Genomic DNA, 25,081 nt, shown 5'->3' with positions numbered 1-25,081 from the left:
TATTGCACACATTGTCAAGCAAGAAACAATCTAAGCCTGGTGTCACCGCTCCCTTGTTATCCTCTCGCTGGAGCCAGGGCTTCGCTTCTGTCATTGGTTACATATAGCAGCCACACAGCAAAGTGACCCTGTGCAGTCACAGGTGATGGAGGGACATAGTGTAATACGAGACCTCGAAGAACTGAGAATGCTTAAAAACATGTAATATTTGTCCCTTGGGAACTAATAAGGCACATGATTTATTAATTCCTATGGGTTAGATCCCCAGGCTATGTAGCCGCTAGTAACTATTGTCTAAGTACACTGTTAACCAACCTGCAGGAGCATTTTCTTTCCTGAAGAGGGCGGCCAAGGCTGATGTTTCATTGATCCACGACAGGGACACACCACCTACAATGTACACAGATGATGTGGTGAAGATATAGACACACATAACATGCACTCTCTGTGATGAAGTCAGCTTCCGCAGCAAGTGAATGAATGTAGTTTTTCACTTCAATCAGGAATGTTACAGCTCTATCCGCCTGAAGCAGTGTGATGTCAAGGATTATTATTATCATCATCATCATTATTATTATTATGTTGATGATGATGTTCAAACTTGGACATACTTCAATATTTGACACATCTATGCATTTTGTTGTAATATTACAACATAAGGTGTAGCAGTGTCATTCGGGGTACATGGGGTTTAATGCCTCCTTGTAAGGTTTATACCATGAGCAGAAGGCAAAAGGTATTGAGCTGAGGTTAACTTGTGCTGTGTCTCGTGACGTTCATTGACTCAGAAAAAGCGTGTAGCTTTTTGCTTTGATGTGGGTTATAAGGGATTTATTCTCCTGCTCAGAAATCCACATACAGCATGTCCTCTTCATGGTGGGGTATAAGAGATTTATAAATGTATTTCCATCCCAGGTGGGATACACAGTATTTTATCAAGATTAAGGTGGCCCCAGCACTACAGGTATAGTTTAAAAGTGTGGGAATCACATGACAGTTACTCTGACAGTGACAGGTCCAGAACACTCACCATATGGAGCAAAGAGGTGGATGATATCATGTGACTTCCACTCCTTAGGGAAGGTGACATGGAACACATGCTCCCTAGGCGGGATCACTGCAAGAGAGTGGGGAATCTGTCAAACAACGTTTATAATTCATGTCATATATTGTGATGACCTCATTAACTGTTGAGACCAGCATACAGCCAGTAATAGATAATAGTGCTACATCCAGTCACATGGGATGGAGTTATTGAGGTGGTAGGTAACACTGTTTTAAATGATTAATGCGGTTATGTGGGCTGGAGGTAATAAGGTGGTAGGTGACACTGTCTTGAGTGATATATCCAGCAGTGTGGGGTGGTGTTAATGAGGTGGTAGGTGACACTGTCTTGAGTGATATATCCAGCTGTGTGGGGTGGTGTTAATGAGGTGGTAGGTGACACTGTCTTGAGTGATATATCCAGTTGTGTGGGGTGGTGTTAATGAGGTGGTAGGTGACACTGTCTTGAGTGATATATCCAGCTGTGTGGGGTGGTGTTAATGAGGTGGTAGGTAACACTGTCTTGAGTGATATATCCAGCTGTCTGGGGTGGTGTTAATGAGGTGGTAGGTGACACTGTCTTGAGTGATATATCCAGCTGTCTGGGCTGGTGTTAATGAGGTGGTAGGTGACACTGTCTTGAGTGATATATCCAGCTGTCTGGGGTGGTGTTAATGAGGTGGTAGGTGACACTGTCTGGAGTGTTATCCAGCTGTGTGGGGTGGTGTTAATGAGGTTGTAGGTAACACTGTCTTGAGTGATATATCCAGCTGTCTGGGGTGGTGTTAATGAGGTGGTAGGTGACACTGTCTTGAGTGATATATCCAGCTGTGTGGGGTGGTGTTAATGAGGTTGTAGGTAACACTGTCTTGAGTGATATATCCAGCTGTCTGGGGTGGTGTTAATGAGGTGGTAGGTGACACTGTCTTGAGTGATATATCCAGCTGTGTGGGGTGGAGGTAATGAGGGTGCAGAGTGTACTCACTTGATGGAAGTACTTACCATCGGGTCCAGTCAGATTGAGATAGGGGATGTCATAGACCCTCATCATGAACAATCTATAACACAATATCACATCGCAGTTATGCTCAAGGAAAGAATCATAAAAAGAAAAGAAAAAAAATGTTTTCAGGATGGTCTCAATTTCCCGTGGTGATAGCTTGATATATGAAACCTGTGTAGATCAGGCTGTCCACTGGGGAGAACCTGTCCATGTAGGGATTATCTCCTTACAGTAAGCACATGTGTTATCACAGCTGAGCATAACCAATCATGAGGTTTCATATTAACAGAATGCTGTAGATTACTGTCTATAAATTATAGGGCAAGTAAAGTGAAAAGCATTGTTGGAATTTGTTGCGATTATCAGTTTTCCTAGATACATTGCCATTTTCTGAGAGAAAACAATTCATAACATTCGTAGAGAGTCTTTAAATGTCCAAGAGAAAGTGCTAAAATCATACGCTCCGTAATTGGCTTACAGAACAAACAATTCGTAAAACTAATTTAGGGGCGTGGTCTAAAGAACCACCACAATCAAATATATATAGGTGCAAATGTGTGGCTATTTCTGTTAATCCTACACAAATATTGCATACATTCTTGAGCGTGAGAAACAACGATTCATCCTGACATTGTGAAAATCAAAATAACAATGTCTGAAACTAGCTTTTCATGCCTAATATCCTGTTTGGATAAACCAAGTCACACAATGAATGGCTGTCAGGGACCAATCCCCTGGGTAGACCACTGAAGGCATCACTGTTGTTTTAGATCTAAGCATAAATTGACATAAGTTGTGGACACGGTAACTGAACAGTTGAGCAGAAGAAGAACCCTGTAATGCGATTCAAAAATCTGAGAAATAAGTGGCAGTTACTGTGTCCAGTAATTGACACCATGAGCATCGATATTATGACATGCAATCAACCAATTTACTCAGCCTCAACATCCAATCCATTTTGTCACCTCTGAAGACATTGCTGGGGACCTAGGTCCTGACCTGAAATCCCCATAGGATGGAGGGTTTATGAAAGGGGGTCTACTCACTTGTTGACAAAAGGCTCGATGAGAGGAGACTCTGGAGAGATCCAGTCTTTTGGAGGCTGCTGATATGTACCTGGTGAAAACAGGAATTGCTTTAATACATAAGACCTATATTTACCTGAAAAAGTTTACACCTATTTTATTACAACTCCTACCTTAGATCATATAATTAAATTTAAATGGGTTTAATGGGTTTATCAAAGTTACATAACATACACATCCAACATGTCAGGGAAAGGGAACTAATTTATGAAATCTAAACCACATGAAAAAAGAATTCCTAACAAAAGTTACACAGAGTGGATACAACCAGTAGTACTGTATATCACCACAACAGCATCAACTACAATGAATAAATATTCTCTTGCGTGATTTCACAATCAAGTGTTTTTCCAAGTTCTCTTTGTATTATTATCTCGCGCTCCTGATCTGCCCTGTCTCAGAGGCACTTTGTCTAACATTGTTGACATCTACTCATAAACACTCATTTCCACAGCATGGTGGGTGGGTTAGGTACAGCAACTTACGTGGATTAGAAAAGAAACATCCTCTTAATTTCCTGGATGCATGCACTGTCCTGCTATTATATGATTGTGATATTGTCCAAGTTAATGAATAAAGTTGGTCCTCACCAAGAAAGTTGGCCATGCCTATGAATGCAACCCCTGTGATGTATGCATCATAGCCTGCCTCATGCAGAAACTCTGTCGATGTACCATAGCTCGAATACTCCTCAGGGAGATCTGGAATACACACAGTAACCATGGCAACCACATCACTATATTCATTTCTAATTTCTGAAATAAAGTATATGATATGATATGACATGAGTGAGTGAGTGAGTGAGTGAGTGAGTGAGTGAGTGAGTGAGTGAGTGAGTGAGTGAGTGAGTGAGTGAGTGAGTTGGGTTTAATGACACTTGGAGCAGTATTCCAGTTATATCCCGGTGTGTCAGCTTAGTGTGGGTGGAAAGACTGGAGTAATGAAGATCTCAGATCTTTACCACTTTGGTGAAGCCACGAGCATGGGTATGGTGCTGATAAACCTAGAAACATAATCGGGGCAAACCGGGATTCGAACCAGGATCATAAGTTTCTGGCATGCAAAAGGGATGCAACTCTGCACAGCACACTACAGTGGCTTAGACACCTGGGCCACCTGGGCTCCTCTTCCCTGATGAACAGAGGAAACCTAACAATAAGGCTGCAGTTTGTATCAAAATCATTAACTCTTCCTATTTCTGATTACCATATTCGACGTAATAAGCGCCCACGGCCATATTTGCCAATATATTGGCAAGTGAACAATCCCAATTAGCACCCCTTCCGATTGATCAGTGTACACAAGACTTATTTATTCGTGTATAATACGCACTCGTGTGTTATATGCACCTTAATTATGGGCAATTAAATTCGGGATAAATATATCTGTCGTGTATAATACACACAGACTTTTATTTTGTATCATTTCAGGCTGTCAGCATAAACCACAAAATTTTCAATCTTTCAACTCTGGTGTTTTTTCTCGAAAACTTTATTCTAATAAGAGCCCCTTATTTCAAATTTTGAGAGTGCCCTGGGCGCTTTTTACGTCGGATACGGTAATTATATTTATCAATGCCACAAGAAGACTTGGTTTCTTATTCATCACCAGGAGTAATTCTGTGGGAAAAAAGGTTAATTTGAGCCAGATAAAAATACATAATAAACTAACAATAGCAAATGTGTCATGGCCTAATTAATATGATTACAATTTGAATTCATGATAAAGAAACTGATTTTATTTTAATTAAGCTACAAAAGTTGAAGAAAGGAGAGAGAGAGAAAAAAATCTTGATCATGTGTATTCATGAACTGTCCTTTCTTTGTCTACACAAGACCAATGCACATCCACTACTTTGTACCTTTCAAGTTTCTCAAAATGACTTAATTCAACAATCATGGGCAATATTAAAATGTCTTCAACAAAGGCACCTTAGTCCACACACCCATGCTATGATACAACTGTTCAAAGTAGCATTAAACCCATTCACTCACTCACTCTGCCCAGCACTAGTATACTTCGACATCAGCATCTGATACACTGACTGCAGCAGTACCATGCTGCCTCCTCCCAGCTGTTACCATGGTTACAGGTTTACCTACCAACCTGGGGCTTTACAAAAGGTTTAGCTTCAACAGTCCTGCGTAAATCTCCTAATGTAGTGTTGATGATGAGGTCCTGGGGGGAGAGAAAGTAATTAGAAATAAACATCCATATAAACTGTCATTCGTCCATAGTCGCTGAAACAATCAAAGTAAAGAATGCAAATCCTGTTAATTAAACTGTCTGCTGAGCGAGTGAAGTTGAACCAGTATAGCAGTATAGAATGTACATGTTGATTCAGTCACAGTGTTCAGGTTTGGGGACTGAGTCATAGATAAAAAAAACGTGGGCTGTATTCATAGTATCTAATTTTGCCAAAATTGAATATTTTTAAACTCCTTATACTTCTGATCTTAACATTAACCTGGTGACAAGGGAGTTATATCAGTATATCACATCATTAAAACACACCGATTTACATAGTACAGTTACGTAGTGAACATAAATCATCGGAGAGTTGAAGAATGATATAATCCATGTCATATTTACCTTGAATGGAGCAGTGCTAGCCATCAGTTTTGTATCCAGCAATCTGAAGAAGAACATATCAACACAATGTTAAATACAGGTTTCACAGTAGAGACAAATACGAGGGGTGTTCATTAAAGATTTCCCCTGACCCTCTTAGAGTTATCATATTTGGTTGAAATCTATCTATGTATCTATGGGTTATGTCTGAATTTGCAGCACCGAACTATTAATCTTACCACTTTGACAGGTGTTATGATCGAGTAGGGTGTGACAATGGAGCCAGTAGAATACGGAGCAGTGATTAGGTTTTTATATTTGAAAGGTTGCACACCAAGAGAAACTTTCGATGAAATGAAAGCAACTTATGGGGAAGATGCCCCATCATATGACGATGTTAAACACTGGCATCGCCAGTTCAAGTGTGGTCGGACAACTGTGGAAACAGCTGCCATTCCTGGTCGCCCCCATTCAGCCATTGAGCACAAGATGTCAAGATCAGTGTAGGGTCTGTGGAAAAAATCATCCATGACAATTTGAACATGCATAAGGTGTCTGCACGATGGATTTCCAGGTTGCTCACACCTTTCCAAAAGCAGGAAGGGGTCAATTGCTCAAAGGATCTTTTGGACATGTGCAAAAAAAACCAGGCAAACTTTTTTGACAGACTTATCACACAGGATGAAACATGGGTCCATCACTATGATCCTGAGACTTAAGTTCAGTCAATGCAATGGAAGCATGTGGAGTCACCATCGCCAAAGAAGGCACGTATCCAACCCTCTGCAGGCAAGGTCATGCTCACGGTGTTTTGGGACCAGCACGGAGTAGTTATGATGGATTTCTTGGCAAAGGGTACCACAATTACAGGCATGGCATGCTGACCAAGGGTGTCCGTCTCCTGCAAGACAATGCTCCAGTACACAACTCTCATGTTGCCCAGACAGAAGCGCGTTCCTGTGGCTATGAAATCCTTCTACATCCTCCTTACTCTCCTGACCTTGCACCATCTGACTTCCACCTCTTTCCAACCATGAAGTCATTTTTGAAGGGAAAACATTTCACTGATGATGAAACACTGATTTCTGAAGACAAGTCCTGGTTTGAGACGCAAAATGAGGGCTTTTACAAGCGAGGTCTCCATAGTTGCATAAAACGATAGGAGAAGTGCGTAACTCTGGGTGGTTCCTATGTGGAGAAAGACTAATACCTATGCCAAGTTTCATTCGACTAGGTCCATCTGAAGTGGGTCAGGGGAAATCTTTAATGAACACCCCTCGTACCTTCTGGAGCCAGATCTTTTTTTTGTTCTGGTTTATGAAATTTGATAATGAAAAAGGTCGGTAGAAGGTCCAAACAAAAATAAAATACATTGGATTGTTTTTAATATGCTTTCATATGGATTGGTAGCTGACAATTCTTTTCACAAATCTTGTCCTGGTTTGGGTCTATGGATGGATGGATGGATGGATGGATATCATTATATATTTCAAAGCAATGGTATAAATAAAACCACCTTAATCTAAATTGGATCCATAAACCAAGGAAAAAAAAACAACGTAAAAAACTCCAAAGGCTGGAAATTGGCATTATCATTCATTATCCATTCTTTTGAGATGATCTGGAGTTGGACCTAGGTGGAACTGACTGTACTATGTATACTCACCCACCATTGTAACAACCTAATACCCACTTCGTAGGGCCCTGGCATTGCATTATGGGAATGCAAAGTCACTTAAAAGAGTATGACATCATATACACAACATGCTTCAGGGTTCAAGCAAATAATATATCACTTCCTTTGAAAACAATATGAACCTACTACTCAGGATCATGAACTGCTGTAATAGTTGTTTGACAAATACACGTAGTGGAAGTAACACTATTCCATCACTGACCTGGGAAGGCAACACTTCACCATTGCCTTGAAATCTTCATATTCCTGAAAGAGAAATCACCAAACACTGATAACACAAAGACACAACTTGTTCATGTTTACAGCTATCTGTATCATCTATATTATAACAATTTGTTTGTTTATTGTTTTACGCAACACTCAGCAATATTCCAGCTATATGACAGCGGTCTGTAAATAATCGAGTCTGGACCAGACGATCCTGTGATTGACATCATGAGCATTGATCCACACAGTTGGGATCGATGACATGCATCTACCAAGTCAGTGTGTCTGACCACCCGATCCCGTTAGTCGCCTCTTTCGACATGCATTGTCGCCTGTTATGGCAAGCATGGGTTGCTGAAGACCTATTCTACTCCGGATCTTCACGGGTCCTATTACAATAAACTGCTAAAAGCAACTGTACAACAATCACTTGGTGTGTCTCGGTCCTGGATTGTATTGTGTGTCAACTCTGTAGTTTTCTGTCATGGAATTGAAGTTATGTGTAACCAAAACCTCCATTACACCATATCCTACCATGATTTAAAAAAGTCAAACCTGATTGGTCAATCAGGAGTTATAAATTACAATAACCACCTCTGAAACAGCTGATTTAATGGCTGCATTACCGTAGAAGCTAATATTTACAGAAAACTACTTTAATCTCATTAGGAATTTTGAAGTAGTGATGTATGATATTAGATCACAAAATGCAGAGTTGCAGTATACATGATGCAAATGGAATAAGAGTGTATTTCAAATTTTTGGAAGAACAGCCAAAATTTAGAGCTATTCTATCTGACCATGGTGTCATACTTTTTGCATCACGATGGCTACACTTCATATGTAGGATGACGTGAAGAACAATGCTAGACAATATACAGCACCATACTGGCTACAGGTTATAATCAGGCTCTCCTGAACTCAGATGGACTCCCACTCAAAACAGGGGACTTCACTCAATATTTTCACCAAGGACAAGGATTCCTGTTTAGTGTTGTCATGGTTGAATGGAGATAAGCATACCGGGGGTATTGTGTTTTCAGCTTGGTTACCTGTAGACTTAACCATGCTAAAGTAAACATTTGAAACCTAATGCTGGTTCTAAATTCAATTTGCCGAGGACAAGTCTACAGATAGTGAGTATTGTTTTACGCCACTTTTAGCAATATTCCAGCAATATCACGGTGGGGGACACCAGAAATGGGCTTCACACATTGTACCCATGTGGGAAATCGAACCCGGGTCGTCAGCATGACAAGCAAACCACTAGGCTGCCCCAGTCTACGGATAACCAAGGTCTACATTGAAAACACAGTATGTTTATCTCCTAGTGTGATACTCATATGCATATATCGCTGACAGATTTTGTTAGATTTTGGTGACATTGTGACTTTCAACCAGCTGTTTCCTACTTGGTGTATGCTATGGTAAGGTTACTACCTCAGGCAGGGGGAAGTTGAACTGGTTGATCACATGGATGAGATCCAACAGCATGTTGTGCCCCACGACCAGCTTGCCCTGCAGACAGTCAGACAGTCAGACAGTCAGACACCAATATTACACTGTAACAATGGGGGTCTACAAAGGTGGCCCTGATGAAGAGGCAAGAAGTTGCCCTGAAACATTGTTACAAACATTAAAGAAGTTGTTATTCATAAAAGTATCATGTCTCCATACTAGGTTAGGCAAGCCAGCGACTAACAGTGGCACATTGCATGCTCAAAGCACTACACTATTTTTACTCCAGTCACTGGATCGGTGTGCACTCGATTTCATTCTCAGTTCCCTGGGGAGTATACCATGCCAGCTGCCCATGAGGCTCTAGAAGGTTAGGTCACATTACCATCTCATCCTACCGGGTACCCATTCACAGCTGGGTGAACAGAGGCATATCTCGAACAGTCACATGCCTAAGGAGACACCACATGTGCTAAATATGTTTCAGACATTATTTTACAAAACATGAAAAAAGTAAAGAGCAAAACCATATACATCATAATTTGTGACAGTGGTCTTGTGGAAAATATAGGCTACCTCTACCTACAATGTATTCTTTTCAATATAATTGCATCTGAATGTCAGAAAACAGATTACTCACAGACTGTGACAGCATCTGTGTGACTTTACAGAAACCAACAGCTTCGTCCACCTCGGCCTGGAAACAAAGATCATTATTCCTCTACATCATTTACAAGAAATCACTCACAGGCCAGTTTGTACCTGGTCATGTGATCTTCAGCATATTCAGTGCTGATTGATCAGTCTGGATATCCCACTACACTAATATTAAACGAAATATGGTCAATATCTACAAATAGTCGCGTTGGTCTGGGACCGACTGAGTTGAAGTGTTAAGAAGCTTTACCATCTCAGCATCCATCTTGGCTTTCTCTCTGGCCTTCAGGTCCTCCTCACTCTGCACAGCCGACACCACGATGTAGCGCTCCTTCTTCTCCCCGATCTTTGTCTCCAGGTGGATGTTGGAGTACCTGACAGAGAGCAGCACAAGTCACTGGCTAGGTGATCTATACACATCCATTGAACACAGGGGCTGAATGAGTGGGTGTTGGAGTACCTGACTGAGAGCAGCACAAGTCACTGGCTAGGTGATCTACATACATCCACTGAACACAGGGGGTGACTGAGTGGGTGTTGGGAGTACCTGACTGAGAGCAGCACAAGTCACTGGCTAGGTGATCTACATACATCCACTGAACACAGGGGGTGACTGAGTGGGTGTTGGAGTACCTGACAGAGAGCGGCACAAGTCACTGGCTAGGTGATCTACATACATCCATTGAACACAGGGGGTGACTGAGTGGGTGTTGGAGTACCTGACTGAGAGCAGCACAAGTCACTGGCTAGGTGATCTACATACATCCACTGAACACAGGGGGTGACTGAGTGGGTGTTGGAGTACCTGACTGAGAGCAGCACAAGTCACTGGCTAGGTGATCTACATACATCCATTGAACACAGGGGGTGAATGTTATTTTGAGCCAGAGTCAACAATATTACAGCTACACCATGGCAGACTGTAAGTAATTCAGCATGGTGATATCATGTGCAACAATCCTAGTAAAATCTAATATTTGTTACTTTATATCCTGCATTACTCTTCAATGCCATTGGGGTACAATGAATGCATGAGGGATTCTATTCTAGCACTATACACCCAGAATGGTCACTGCAGATGAACCAAAGTGGATATCAAACCTTGGCCTTCAGTGTGGACAAGACAACACTTTCATCACATGGCAAACCTGGGGCCAATGAAACACAATCAGCCAGGTCACACATTCTTCAACACCTTATCCACTTGTACAAAATTCTGAGGTGCCTGTGTTCGTAAAACATCTCCACATGACAGGATCATATTTTACACCAACAAGATATTTATTAATGATATGGACATTGATGGACAGAAAGTCCTTTCCACTCCTCCCTTGTGGACCATCAGACCATGGTTAGCAGTTGACTCACTTGAGCCTGGCTGTCTGGTAGATGAGTTTCCTCTGGAAGGCCGAACACTGGGGCAGCTGTAAGGGCTCCTTGGTTGCCTTGGCGATGTAGTCCTTGATTTGTTCACTGTCCGTACACAAAAACAACAATCAGTTCCTGTACAACTTATAAAACCTGTGGAATTATACTATTTCTGTTGTGGAATCCTTTAGGAAGTCAACAGCCATTTGTGCAAAAAATGTTTCTGTCCACTCATCTGAACTGGCACCATTATCAGAAGATTTTAATGTTAATATATTGCATCTTACAACTGAGCTTAGAAGGAACCTAAACTCTGGCTTCCGACTGGGTCTTAAAGTATCAAACTGGAAGCCTCATCACCTTTAAACAACATCACAGTCCATCTAATTCCTCTTGGAATGAAATATGCTTCACCAATTAAAAAGATTCAGTCTACATTTCTGATTACAATAGAGACCTGATTAGTAAAGGTCACATCTTCCAACTACCTAGCAGACCTGCCAGCTCACCAGATATCGTCAATGAAGTCTTTCTGATCATCTGGGACCTCTACTGGCCCCTTGTAGGGCCCAGCGCTGGCCCCATGGGGACTCGTGAAAGCTGGAGATGACAACTGGGCATGTTCAGCATTCCTCTTCTTGATCGACTCCTTCAGGCGTTCTTCTTGTGGTGGGGTCAAGTATGGGATTCCTGGACAGTTTCAACATATGTCACACAGCAGGATAGATACTGACTGTCACAGAATGAAACCACCTACATACCAAAATCTCTGAGTGCCCTAGATGAGGACATTGGTGTAACCAGGACAGTTATGTATTTAGAGAATAAACCTGCATGCTTGTCGAGGGACTTTCAACATAACTTCATGAGTGTCAGATAAGTTGAGAGTAGGTTATTCTCTTTATTACATTTGTAGAAAGTAGAAAATGTAGAAGCACAGGTTTCCTGATCTCATGTGGAGGCACTTGCTCAGTCAGTGCCTTGTTGGAACACATTCACTGGAACGTTGTCCAGATGCATGAGTGAATGTTGTTTAATGCTGCAGACAGCAAACGTCACTCTACGTCATGGCAGCCTGAAGCATGACGTCACCATGCCTGACACCTGAACCAATGTAGTCTACTGCCCATTACAAGCAATAGAGAGGTGAGAAACTAGTTTAACCCAGGTCAACATAGGGAGCAGGAATGTGATATAAACATGATACTGCTCAAAACAACCATACACCTAATTCACTCGATCACAAGGTCACTTACCGTCTCTAAACACTTTGTTGAAATCAAAATTCTGTGACACGAGGAAGTCAATACTTGAAGCCTGCAACAGTCGGGACAGGCAAGGGGAGGTGATTAACTGATTCATGTCATGAGTAAAACTTCATAGCTACTCAAATTCATAACATCCACTCACACTCCACATCATCAGTATCCTGGGAATGTATACACTACATCCTTCTCCCTGTGCATACATTGGGCTGCTGCCTTTACACTACATCCTTCTACCTGTGAATACATTGGGCTGCTGTCTTTACACTACATCCTTCTCCCTGTGAATACATTGGGCTGCTGTCTTTACACTACATCCTTCTACCTGTGAATACATTGGGCTGCTGTCTTTACACTACATCCTTCTACCTGTGAATACATTGGGCTGCTGTCTTTACACTACATCCTTCTACCTGTGAATACATTGGGCTGCTGTCTTTACACTACATCCTTCTCCCTGTGAATACATTGGGCTGCTGTCTTTACACTACATCCTTCTCCCTGTGAATACATTGGGCTGCTGTCTTTACACTACATCCTTCTCCCTGTGCATACATTGGGCTGCTGTCTTTACACTACATCCTTCTACCTGTGAATACATTGGGCTGCTGTCTTTACACTACATCCTTCTCCCTGTGCATACATTGGGCTGCTGTCTTTACACTACATCCTTCTCCCTGTGCATACATTGGGCTGCTGTCTTTACACTACATCCTTCTCCCTGTGAATACATTGGGCTGCTGTCTTTACACCACATCCTTCTCCCTGTGCATACATTGGGCTGCTGCCTTCACACTGCATGCTTCTCCCTGTGCATACATTGGGCTGCTGTCTTTACACTACATCCTTCTCCCTGTGCATACATTGGGCTGCTGTCTTTACACTACATCCTTCTCCCTGTGAATACATTGGGCTGCTGTCTTTACACCACATCCTTCTCCCTGTGCATACATTGGGCTGCTGTCTTTACACTACATCCTTCTCCCTGTGCATACATTGGGCTGCTGTCTTTACACTACATCCTTCTCCCTGTGCATACATTGGGCTGCTGTCTTTACACTACATCCTTCTCCCTGTAGACACATTGGGCTGCTGTCTTTACACTACATCCTTCTCCCTGTAGACACATTGGGCTATGCTTGAAGTGTAGTTCGTTCACATGAATAAGTGCTTCCAGTATGATGTGTGCCAGGGAGTACTCTGGCCAATGGATGCTCAGATTATATCAGTAAGTTTCTGTTCAAGATTCACAGATTTGAGACAGAATGATTTGAATTCAGTGATTTAGACAATGCTTCATTGTATCAGCTGACTAAAGATTTACATTACCATGGCAGTCAAACATATCCATGTGTGATGGAGGGATACACAATCTCATTTATATCAATAAGACTTCAATTTGATGCCTCTCTCCAGCAATATCTGACAAAACCCTCTACATCAGATCGCAACGCCCAATTAGTGTGGAGACTCCTCGTCTCCATACAAGTCAGCGAAGCTTCACCATTTCACAACAACATACCTCATTAGTTTGCATCTTTAAAATCATCATAAATTGACACATCCTAATGATGAATAATAATGTTTGTGCTGTGCTGTGCTGCAAATATTTTATATCATGTCGTTCCAGTCATGTTTATTTAATCTTTTTTTCTGTTTCATTTCTGCTACTTAGAACATGACTACATCTGCCCATAGAGTGTTGTTCCAGGCTGCCAGTATCAGAATGCAGGTGAACCGTTTTCGAAAGTAGACATCTCAAAACCCCATGCTTTCTTCCTGTGGATTGGGTGGTCATAGGTCGTTCAGGGTTCAGCTGACACGCCCTGCTACAAAGGGTTTGTCAGATGTTGATGGAGAGAGGCAACAGATCAGTGTACAAGATCTGAATTTAATAAGATTTGAGAAACATAGTATGTACAAATCCATAAAGTATTGATGATTATTTCTGAATGAAACCACTCGCTACTCAAACTGTGTACACCTGCTGATTAATTTCGCTCAAGTATATATGTGTACAAGAGGTTTGCATTTCACTATCATTGACACGGGACTTGGAGAGCTGCTCACAGTCATGCCGTTGATGACGTCAAGGTCTAAACGGTATCGTAGCCCAAACACAATTGGAGGGAGAGAATCAAGAGCCTACATTCAAGAATCCAAGCAATAGTACTCTCTTAAGTGATTCGTGAGAGACATTTCCAAAGAGAGGAAAGTCGTATGACGGTTCCTAGGTACTGACCTGACAGAGAAATCGTAGATCTGGAGCCTGGCGACTGAATGGACGTGGGAATATGTACATGTTGAATGGTCGGGATGTGTAACTGAAAGAATACACCAGGCCATGACTGTCAATTGCACATGACATTACTTTAGAGGACAGGATCAGAGATGGAGAGTTATGTTATATAAATTATAATATTTATTATATATGTATACATGTCATTCTTATCCTAATACAACCTCTGCAATTCCCTCTCTCTTCAATCCCATTACATAACCAAAATGTGCCCCTCAAGCAGGTCACCAATCTGAGTTACTGCTTTGTACATCTTGTGTTAAAACGTAAAAGACTTTATGTTAGAAAGGCTATCAGTGACATTAAATGTTGATGAACTACATGCATATATCATGCATGCATACCTTTTTTTCTCTGGATCATATTTAAAAGCTGCTAGGCCAAACTGTACAAGTAAAAAATGTGCTGCACCCTGAAACAAAAAACTACAGATTATATGCAGGACATGCAAACATTGAACATAAACTTGCCATGCTTGCCCTGAAACTGAGATTTGAAAAGTTATATTTCATGTACTGAACGTGCAGCGATGTTGTCATCATAAATTGTGCAACTAAGTCTACAAGCAAATTAATCTGTATGGTTAAAGTTTTAAAGTTAAAACTTTAGGATGCTTGTTCCAGATGATAACATTTTCAAGGAACCATGGAAATTGGCAGTTGAAATAATCCCTTTAATGCTCATGACATAAATTTGCAATGCAGGCAAGAAACTGGTCCATTTCACTTGCCTTCCTCAACTTGTGGTATCTCTCTTCAGGGGTATCAAATGATCCGATTGACTCAGCATCCTTGGCATGAAGTCCTGACAATCAATATAATATTGATTGCATTCCAAATAAAATATGTTAAACATATTACACACAATTAATATCATCTGTTATAAGCTAACGTTTTAATTTGTCTTTTCCAATACAACAATTTCCATATGATCATGATGATGTAAGCACTTGGGTTATGATCATGATGATGTAGGCACTTGGGGCTATGATCATGATGGTGTAAGCACTTGGGTTATGATCATGATGATGAAGGCACTTGGGGCTTTGATCATGATGATGTAGGCACTTGGGGCTATGATCATGATGGTGTAGGCACTTGGGGCTATGATCATGATGATGTAGGCACTTGGGGCTATGATCATGATGATGAAGGCACTTGGGGCTATGATCATGGTGATGTAGGCACTTGGGGCTTTGATCATGATGGTGTAGGCACTTGGGGCTATGATCATGATGATGTAGGCACTTGGGGCTATGATCATGATGATGAAGGCACTTGGGGCTTTGATCATGATGATGTAGGCACTTGGGGCTATGATCATGATGGTGTAGGCACTTGGGGCTATGATCATGATGATGTAGGCACTTGGGGCTATGATCATGATGATGAAGGCACTTGGGGCTATGATCATGGTGATGTAGGCACTTGGGGCTATGATCATGATGATGAAGGCACTTGGGGCTATGATCATGATGATGTAGGCACTTGGGGCTATGATCATGATGGTGTAGGCACTTGGGGCTATGATCATGATGGTGTAAGCACTTGGGCTATGATCATGATGATGTAGGCACTTGGGGCTATGATCATGATGATGAAGGCACTTGGGGCTTTGATCATGATGATGTAGGCACTTGGGGCTATGATCATGATGATGTAGGCACTTGGGGCTATGATCATGATGATGTAGGCACTTGGGGCTATGATCATGATGATGTAGGCACTTGGGGCTTTGATCATGATGATGTAGGCACTTGGGGCTATGATCATGATGATGAAGGCACTTGGGGCTTTGATCATGATGATGTAGGCACTTGGGGCTATGATCATGATGATGTAGGCACTTGGGGCTATGATCATGATGGTGTAGGCACTTGGGGCTATGATCATGATGGTGTAAGCACTTGGGCTATGATCATGATGATGTAGGCACTTGGGGCTATGATCATGATGGTGTAAGCACTTGGGCTATGATCATGATGATGTAGGCACTTGGGGCTATGATCATGATGATGAAGGCACTTGGGGCTTTGATCATGATGATGTAGGCACTTGGGGCTATGATCATGATGATGTAGGCACTTGGGGCTATGATCATGATGATGTAGGCACTTGGGGCTATGATCATGATGATGTAGGCACTTGGGGCTATGATCATGATGATGTAGGCACTTGGGGCTATGATAATGATGATGTAGGCACTTGGGGCTATGATCATGATGATGTAGGCACTTGGGGCTATGATCATGATGATGTAGGCACTTGGGGCTATGATCATGATGATGTAGGCACTTGGGGCTATGATCATGATGATGTAGGCACTTGGGGCTATGATCATGATGATGTAGGCACTTGGGGCTATGATCATGATGATGTAGGCACTTGGGGCTATGATCATGATGATGTAGGCACTTGGGGCTATGATCATGATGATGTAGGCACTTGGGGCTATGATCATGATGATGTAGGCACTTGGGGCTTTGATCATGATGATGTAGGCACTTGGGGCTATGATCATGATGATGTAGGCACTTGGGGCTTTGATCATGATGATGTAGGCACTTGGGGCTATGATCATGATGATGTAGGCACTTGGGGCTATGATCATGATGATGTAGGCACTTGGGGCTTTGATCATGATGATGTAGGCACTTGGGGCTATGATCATGATGATGTAGGCACTTGGGGCTTTGATCATGATGATGTAGGTACTTGGGGCTTTGATCATGATGATGTAGGCACCATGATTATACTTATGCAAAAAGAAATTTGAAAAGTTGGATTTATTCATCTGAGAAAGTGTTATGTCCACCATATGGCTATTCTGATAGATCTGTATTCTAATGTCGCTCTATTCTGATGTCACTCAATTCCGACGTCACTCAATTCTGATGTCGCTCTATTCCGATGTCACTCAATTCCGATGTCGCTCTATTCCGATGTCACTCTATTTGAATAATATTCTATTTTGATGCTGCTCTATTCTGATCATGCTGATGTTACTCTACTTCGACGCTGTTCTTTTATGATGTCACTCTATTTTGATGTCACTCTTTTCTGATATCGCTCTGTTCTCACGTCGCTCTGTTCTCATGTCACTCTATTCTGATGTCGCTTTATTCTGATCATGCTGATGTCTCTATATTCTGATGTCACTCTACTGTGTAGACTTTAGTCTTCACTGCAGAACTACACCAAAAATTAACTGATATTAAGTAAATATTTTGAAGGCTGAACAAATGCTGAAAGGTTCCAGAAAGTATAGTTTTACAACATGTGCCAAAGGTCAGCTGATAATACATATGGTGTTTCCTACCTGTAAATTCCCCATCAATCGCAAGGAAGTCTGCTTCTTTGATAGCTTCCTCGATTTGACTGAGACATTCCTTAAAGTCTGTAATTGGCCAAATTCATAAAAATAACCTGAACACAATGAATACAGACAAGTAATAAAATAACAACAATCATCATAATACAGAGCTTCATAAGTAGCTCAAGCAATATCTAAGATATTACACAAAGCACCTCTGCCTGTGGCTGGTAAATATGGAAGAAACAGTATTCCCCCCAATATACAGGTTTTGGAAAATGTGGAAGGCCCAGAGTTTCTTTCAGCTGCATTCCGATGTATTTCAAGAATGCTGACATTGCTCCAGTAGCAATGTTGTGAAGATGATATCAAAATCTTACTATTTATTGGTCCACTTATCAGTGCAATAAAAAGTACCTTGACAAAAATTTAACATTAGATGTAATCATAATAACTTGAATTGGGAAATATTTAATTTCAATGTTTTGATTTTCACCAAAATTTACTGCAGACATGGGGACGAAGATAAGTCTCTGAAACCACCTGGATATGTCTCTGTACATATTTCAGCATTTCATCCCATGGCAACAAAGATCAATCTCACCTGTTTCCAGTGTAAATTTACCATGTTTACACTGTGGTATACACATTAGCACTCAGCAGACATACTGTACTACACCTGTTTTAATCATGTTAATGCGCACTGAATTTGGAATTAAACAATTTCATGCAGAGTTCAACATTTTATCAATCTCCCGACCAAATGTGTACTTTACCTCATAACTGGCATAACTAATACACAATCTCATTAAAATCAAATCTTAGTTCTCGCTACCGCTAAACAAAAGTCTGAGGACATCCCATTAGGGCTCACATTAGAATGACCTTATATCCGACCAATCAGAGCGTCGCTTACCGGATCATGAAAGTGATTTCTGATCATGCAACCTCAAAAACTTTAACACGGGGTATTCCGAATGTTAGTTACGGGCTTAACGACTGAATCCATACAATTTAGACTATCTATTAGCCATTCCAGAATGTTCTTTTGTTTAGGTTTCAAATTTGTAATCGAGAATTTGACAAAATATGTTTCGAAGCGAAGTCACCAATTTGAAACTAGTGCCATAAAGCATGAGAAAGCTGCCTTCTGATTGGATAATGTCGACTTCTTGTCAGTCATTCCATTGGTAAGTCAAAGTTTGCGCAAGGTCGGTCTGACGTGACCCACAATAGGGTGCCCTCTGATCTTTGTTTAGCTGTAGCAAGAATTAAGATCTGATTTTAATGAGATTGAACTAATACTCTGTGTGTAATCTCATAATAGTGGCTCTGTTCATGTTTTCACAATGGTTCAACATTGGTTGTTTGTCCCCTTTGAGAACTTTTGACTTTTCCATAAACGGGAAATGGTAATGAAACTTGGAACATAATTCTACATGAGTGAAATTAACTCCTGATGTCATCTAATGCTACTATGATTGGACTGAAGAACTGTTCATGGATTGTCTGGTGTGTTTAGTTAAAATACAAGAACATAGTGACCTACTTTGCAGATTGAATTTTACGGTGCACATGATTTCAACGTGTATTGGAGGAATGTTAAGGATAACTGTTTGTTTATATATTTGTTTTCAGGAAATGGACTTTGTCGCAAACACATTCAATTTTGCTGAGAGAACATTAAAATGCATATACTTTTGCCTGAATGTTTGTGTTATATAAAAAAGCATGTCGGCTGGTTTTTAAAGAAGTCTAACTTCAACCATAGTGGTGACTAGACATAAGAATGTATTGTTACTTAGACTGACAGTGCTCATCATAGTCAGTATGACATCATTGTTTATAGTTTAACTTTCAGTCATATTCAGAATAATTTCGTAAGGGAAATACTAATATTTTTGTGTAGTGTTCTACATTCAATTGTCCTGTCTTTTAATATGTAATTAAAAGGTGAATAGAAAACTTTAGCATTTATTTTCATTCCACTGCGAAACAATGATAATGAGAACTTTGTCTATTTAGAGTTAACCATGGGCAACATTCACATTCTATACATGCTTAAACAAAACTTTGTATTTTAAGCTTATATATCATAATACAAGAAAGGGGAGAATAAGTACCTAATTAGCCCACACTCTACCCCGTGCAAATAATTAGTGCATGTTTACTAAGTCATCAGCACCCGTTTGTATACCTTTATGCACATGCACAGTAGCCATTTCCTCTATGAAACTTGAAACTTGATAACATGACTGATTTTACTCCAATTACATTGTATTTATTTGTTAAAAGAGCTAGCTAATAAACACACTAACTCACAGCTAACCCTATGGATTATAAAGGCATGAAAGATCAGTGAAGTAAGAAATGCTATAGTCACACCCTGCAGCGTGAGCCAATTATCACTCACTCTGAGTGAGTGAGTTTGGTTTAACGCCGCTTTTAACATTATTCCAGTTATATCGCGGCGTGTCAGCTTAATGTGGGAGGAAAGCCCGAAGTGATGCTGGTCTCGGACGTTTACCACTTCGGTGAAACCCACGAGCACGGGTATGGTGCTGACAAACTCAGAAACATAATCGGGGCGAACCGGGATTCGAATCCACAATCATAGGTTTCTGGTGTGCCCAAGGGACGCAACTCTGCACAGCGAATCGCAGCGCCTTAGACGACTGGGCCACCCGTGCCCCCCACTCACTCTGAGGTGCACCCAGTAAACTGCAGTGTTATAAAGTATCCACTGAGGATTTTTTTTTTATACAATAAGTGGTCCCTGGTAGAAATGTGCATTAATGTGCCTAATGTGTAATCCAGTGTCATAGTGTTATAAGTATACTCGCACCCCATGGTACCGCGGCATTCATCGTATCGCGGCATTTGTGATTTCTGATAGTTCACGCGGGACACGCCTCTTAGCAGCTGTCTATTAATGCAAATCGGTAACCAGGAAGTGCTCACTTCGTAAACAATTTCAATTTCCTCGGAATGTTCCGTCTGCTATAAGTAAGGAGTTATTAATCCGTCAATATATATTTCTGGCATCTGTTGTAATATTGCCTTACCCCCATCTATCAATGGCCAACGATATAACCCACAGTTCCCAAGTAAACTTTCTCGATCGACCTGAACTAGATCATCTGCATATTCAGGGCGACTAATGAGGTAACGGAAGTTACGTAGTCCGCACATTTTTTCCCGCTCTGTGCCCAGAATCTATTGGGAGATCATAAGGGCCATAATGCCAAACTTAGAAATACGTTCTTCACTAGAAGTCAAAAGATAAATACATACTTTGGGCATACTAGGAGTGATTTTTATATATTTATTGTTGACTTTTAACATTTTTCCATTTTGTGATAAATTATTGTCATCCAATTTTTTTTAAACAATCTTAAAATATCATTTCTGATATTTTGTTGTTGACTTACAAAAATATTTTTCTCTTACTTTTCGGTAAAAATGCATTGAATACCTATTGCTGATAACACATTTAGAATTTTACTTGTGCTGTCTTTGCACTTGTCTGGACAAATCACTGATGTCATGCATGATCATACCAAGTGGTTGGTAGAATTATGTCCTCTGTTTGTCCAATTCGGACCTCCATACATAACTTTTCTCTGTACTGCGATACGATGGAGTTCTCACCCTTGTCAAACAGAGCGCGAGGCCCGGCTTTTACTCGGAGCTACTAATGTGAATAATGAACTTTTATCAGTAAAATATGCATTGTTTGATAAAATGAATGATATCTGATACAGAGAACACGAATAATCATAAAGGTTAGTGAGTGCATTTTGTTCTGTTTAGCGTACATGACAAGTACCGCGATACCCCGAGGTTGCAGGCTATATATCTAGAACAAAAGTAGTATAGATTTACCACTGCCCGTTCAACTTCCATGTATTTTCGTCATGGTGGTGATTAGTTTTGTAATGGATGATAACAACGTAACATTTTGATGTAATAGCCAAAGTGTAGCGGTATGAGGGGCCGGTACATGATGTGCCAAAATGTACAATAGGCCCAGTGGTATATTCGAAGTAAGATGCCGCGAAATTTGATTTCTTTTCCGAAATGTATGATGTGTAACGGATATCAGAGGTTGACACCGAACGAAAAAATGTCCAAGATACCAAACAATTAACATGACATTAACAACCAAATTATGATGAACAGTTTGAGAACCTAATGTATTTTTGAAATAAGTTTCGTAAAAGCGAAAGTAAAAATAAAGCTCTCACTCGTTTTGGTGACCTCCATCTTGTTTTGGTGTAGATGCTTATAGCAAACACAAACAAGGAACTCGTGATAATTATCAATCTATTTCTGTCATATTATACTCATTTGTAAAAAACAAATATAAAGGATATTTTTTATGTAACTTAGATGTCACGTTGCCTCCTGGTCTTACCATTTTTGTTGTTGTAAGGGGAAACTAAATGATACTACTGTAGAACAACACATCTCGATCAACACAAGTCTCAATTCGAGTGTCACACCTTAGATCACCCTTTCTCATAGTTTTTCACGTGTACATATTTACAATGAATACAGTAAATGACAGAAAGGAAAATAAAGTGAAATAGAGAAACGTATGTCTAGTACATTAATATCGCTCACTCAAAACCGTTTGTTTTCTTTATAAATATATGTACATTCGTAAAGATGTTATAATTTTAAGCGATAGATCAACTTCGTATCTCAATCCATTGTTCCTTTTATCATGTAAACAATCGATCGAAATAATGACTACATTGATCAGTTAACATTTTGACATTATTTAAGTATCAAATGCCCTTAGTACTAGATGGAATATAAGCGGCTAAAAGTGTAAATTAAATTATAACGATGATGTGAATTCAGACAGAATCGGCCAACAACACTACCCACATACAGCCAGAACATTTACCTAATCGCCCTCATCTCGAATACAATCAGTCCTGAAAATACCATATCCATATTGATGCAAAATAATATGTGATAAAGATGACATTGTTGTCCTTTGAAAAACTGATATCGTGAAACTTCGTAACGCAAACATTTTTGCAACTCACAACCATATGTGTTTGTGCATCTCCCTTTGTAATATGGTATCTACTTGATCTGTCACAAAACAATACAACCAGAGGCCATGTTGGTATATGCTTGGACTGTCAGCCAGCAATACAACCAGAGGCCATGTTGGTATATGCTTGGACTGTCAGCCACCTATACAACCAGAGGCCATGTTGGTATATGCTTGGACTGTCAGCCAGCAATACAACCAGAGGCCATGTTGGTATATGCTTGGACTGTCAGCCAGCAATACAACCAGAGGCCATGTTGGTATATGCTTGGACTGTCAGCCACCTATACAACCAGAGGCCATGTTGGTATATGCTTGGACTGTCAGCCAGCAATACAACCAGAGGCCATGTTGGTATATGCTTGGACTGTCAGCCAGCAATACAACCAGTGGCCATGTTGGTATATGCTTGGTCTGTCAGCCAGCAATACAACCAGAGGCCATGTTGGTATATGCTTGAACTGTCAGCCACCTATACAACCAGAAGCCATGTTGGTATATGCTTGGACTGTCAGCCAGCAATACAACCAGAGGCCATGTTGGTATATGCTTGGACTGTCAGCCACCTATACAACCAGAGGCCATGTTGGTATATGCTTGGTCTGTCAGCCAGCAATACAACCAGAGGCCATGTTGGTATATGCTTGGACTGTCAGCCACCTATACAACCAGTGGCCATGTTGGTATATGCTTGGTCTGTCAGCCAGCAATACAACCAGAGGCCATGTTGGTATATGCTTGGACTGTCAGCCAGCAATACAACCAGAGGCCATGTTGGTATATGCTTGGACTGTCAGCCAGCAATACAACCAGTGGCCATGTTGGTATATGCTTGAACTGTCAGCCAGCAATACAACCAGAGGCCATGTTGGTATATGCTTGGACTGTCAGCCAGCAATACAACCAGAGGCCATGTTGGTATATGCTTGGACTGTCAGCCAGCAATACAACCAGAGGCCATGTTGGTATATGCTTGGACTGTCAGCCAGCAATACAACCAGAGGCCATGTTGGTATATGCTTGGACTGTCAGCCAGCAATACAACCAGAGGCCATGTTGGTATATGCTTGGTCTGTCAGCCAGCAATACAACCAGAGGCCATGTTGGTATATGCTTGGACTGTCAGCCAGCAATACAACCAGAGGCCATGTTGGTATATGCTTGGACTGTCAGCCACCTATACAACCAGTGGCCATGCTGGTATATGCTTGGACTGTCAGCCACCTATACAACCAGTGGCCATGTTGGTATATGCTTGGACTGTCAGCCAGCAATACAACCAGTGGTCATGTTGGTATATGCTTGGACTGTCAGCCACCTATACAACCAGTGGCCATGTTGGTATATGCTTGGACTGTCAGCCAGCAATACAACCAGAGGCCATGTTGGTATATGCTTGGACTGTCAGCCACCTATACAACCAGTGGCCATGCTGGTATATGCTTGGACTGTCAGCCACCTATACAACCAGTGGCCATGCTGGTATATGCTTGGACTGTCAGCCAGCAATACAACCAGTGGTCATGTTGGTATATGCTTGGACTGTCAGCCACCTATACAACCAGAGGCCATGTTGGTATATGCTTGGACTGTCAGCCAGCAATACAACCAGTGGCCATGCTGGTATATGCTTGGACTGTCAGCCACCTATACAACCAGTGGCCATGCTGGTATATGCTTGGACTGTCAGCCACCTATACAACCAGAGGCCATGTTGGTATATGCTTGAACTGTCACCCAGCAATACAACCAGTGGCCATGATGGTATATGCTTGGTCTGTCAGCCACCTATACAACCAGAGGCCATGTTGGTATATGCTTGGACTGTCAGCCAGCAATACAACCAGTGGCCATGATGGTATATGCTTGGACTGTCAGCCAGCAATACAACCAGTGGTCATGTTGGTATATGCTTGGACTGTCAGCCACCTATACAATCAGAGGCCATGTTGGTATATGCTTGAACTGTCACCCAGCAATACAACCAGTGGCCATGATGGTATATGCTTGGTCTGTCACCCGGCTGTAACAATCAGTGGCCATTC

At 41.2% G+C, this 25,081-nt stretch overlaps 1 protein-coding gene across 1 annotated transcript in view; it reads right to left on the bottom strand.

Moving 5' to 3' along the window:
- The window catches only part of LOC139469123 (poly(A)-specific ribonuclease PARN-like), a 28,233-nt gene extending 5,989 nt beyond the window's left edge, over positions 1 to 22,244 (bottom strand). Inside the window, exons 1-19 of the mRNA XM_071251257.1 lie at positions 22,213 to 22,244; positions 17,972 to 18,049; positions 15,384 to 15,457; positions 14,998 to 15,065; positions 14,597 to 14,678; positions 12,346 to 12,406; positions 11,599 to 11,779; positions 11,090 to 11,194; positions 9,972 to 10,095; positions 9,705 to 9,761; positions 9,047 to 9,124; positions 7,602 to 7,645; positions 5,725 to 5,767; positions 5,235 to 5,310; positions 3,723 to 3,833; positions 3,094 to 3,163; positions 2,047 to 2,102; positions 1,031 to 1,117; positions 316 to 390 (exon numbers count right to left, since the gene is read on the bottom strand). Coding sequence (XP_071107358.1) covers positions 316 to 390; positions 1,031 to 1,117; positions 2,047 to 2,102; positions 3,094 to 3,163; positions 3,723 to 3,833; positions 5,235 to 5,310; positions 5,725 to 5,767; positions 7,602 to 7,645; positions 9,047 to 9,124; positions 9,705 to 9,761; positions 9,972 to 10,095; positions 11,090 to 11,194; positions 11,599 to 11,779; positions 12,346 to 12,406; positions 14,597 to 14,678; positions 14,998 to 15,065; positions 15,384 to 15,457; positions 17,972 to 18,049; positions 22,213 to 22,231 — 1,489 coding nt within the window. The 5' untranslated portion in view covers positions 22,232 to 22,244. The remainder of the gene's footprint in view (positions 1 to 315; positions 391 to 1,030; positions 1,118 to 2,046; positions 2,103 to 3,093; positions 3,164 to 3,722; positions 3,834 to 5,234; positions 5,311 to 5,724; positions 5,768 to 7,601; positions 7,646 to 9,046; positions 9,125 to 9,704; positions 9,762 to 9,971; positions 10,096 to 11,089; positions 11,195 to 11,598; positions 11,780 to 12,345; positions 12,407 to 14,596; positions 14,679 to 14,997; positions 15,066 to 15,383; positions 15,458 to 17,971; positions 18,050 to 22,212) is intronic.
- Positions 22,245 to 25,081: the final 2,837 nt, after the last annotated feature.

The sequence above is a fragment of the Haliotis cracherodii genome, unplaced genomic scaffold (genome assembly GCF_022045235.1).
Source record: "Haliotis cracherodii isolate W230 unplaced genomic scaffold, xgHalCrac1.p SCAF_2, whole genome shotgun sequence".
In the NCBI taxonomy this organism is placed as follows: domain Eukaryota; kingdom Metazoa; phylum Mollusca; class Gastropoda; order Lepetellida; family Haliotidae; genus Haliotis; species Haliotis cracherodii.
This window is presented reverse-complemented; position numbering and strand designations above follow the sequence as displayed.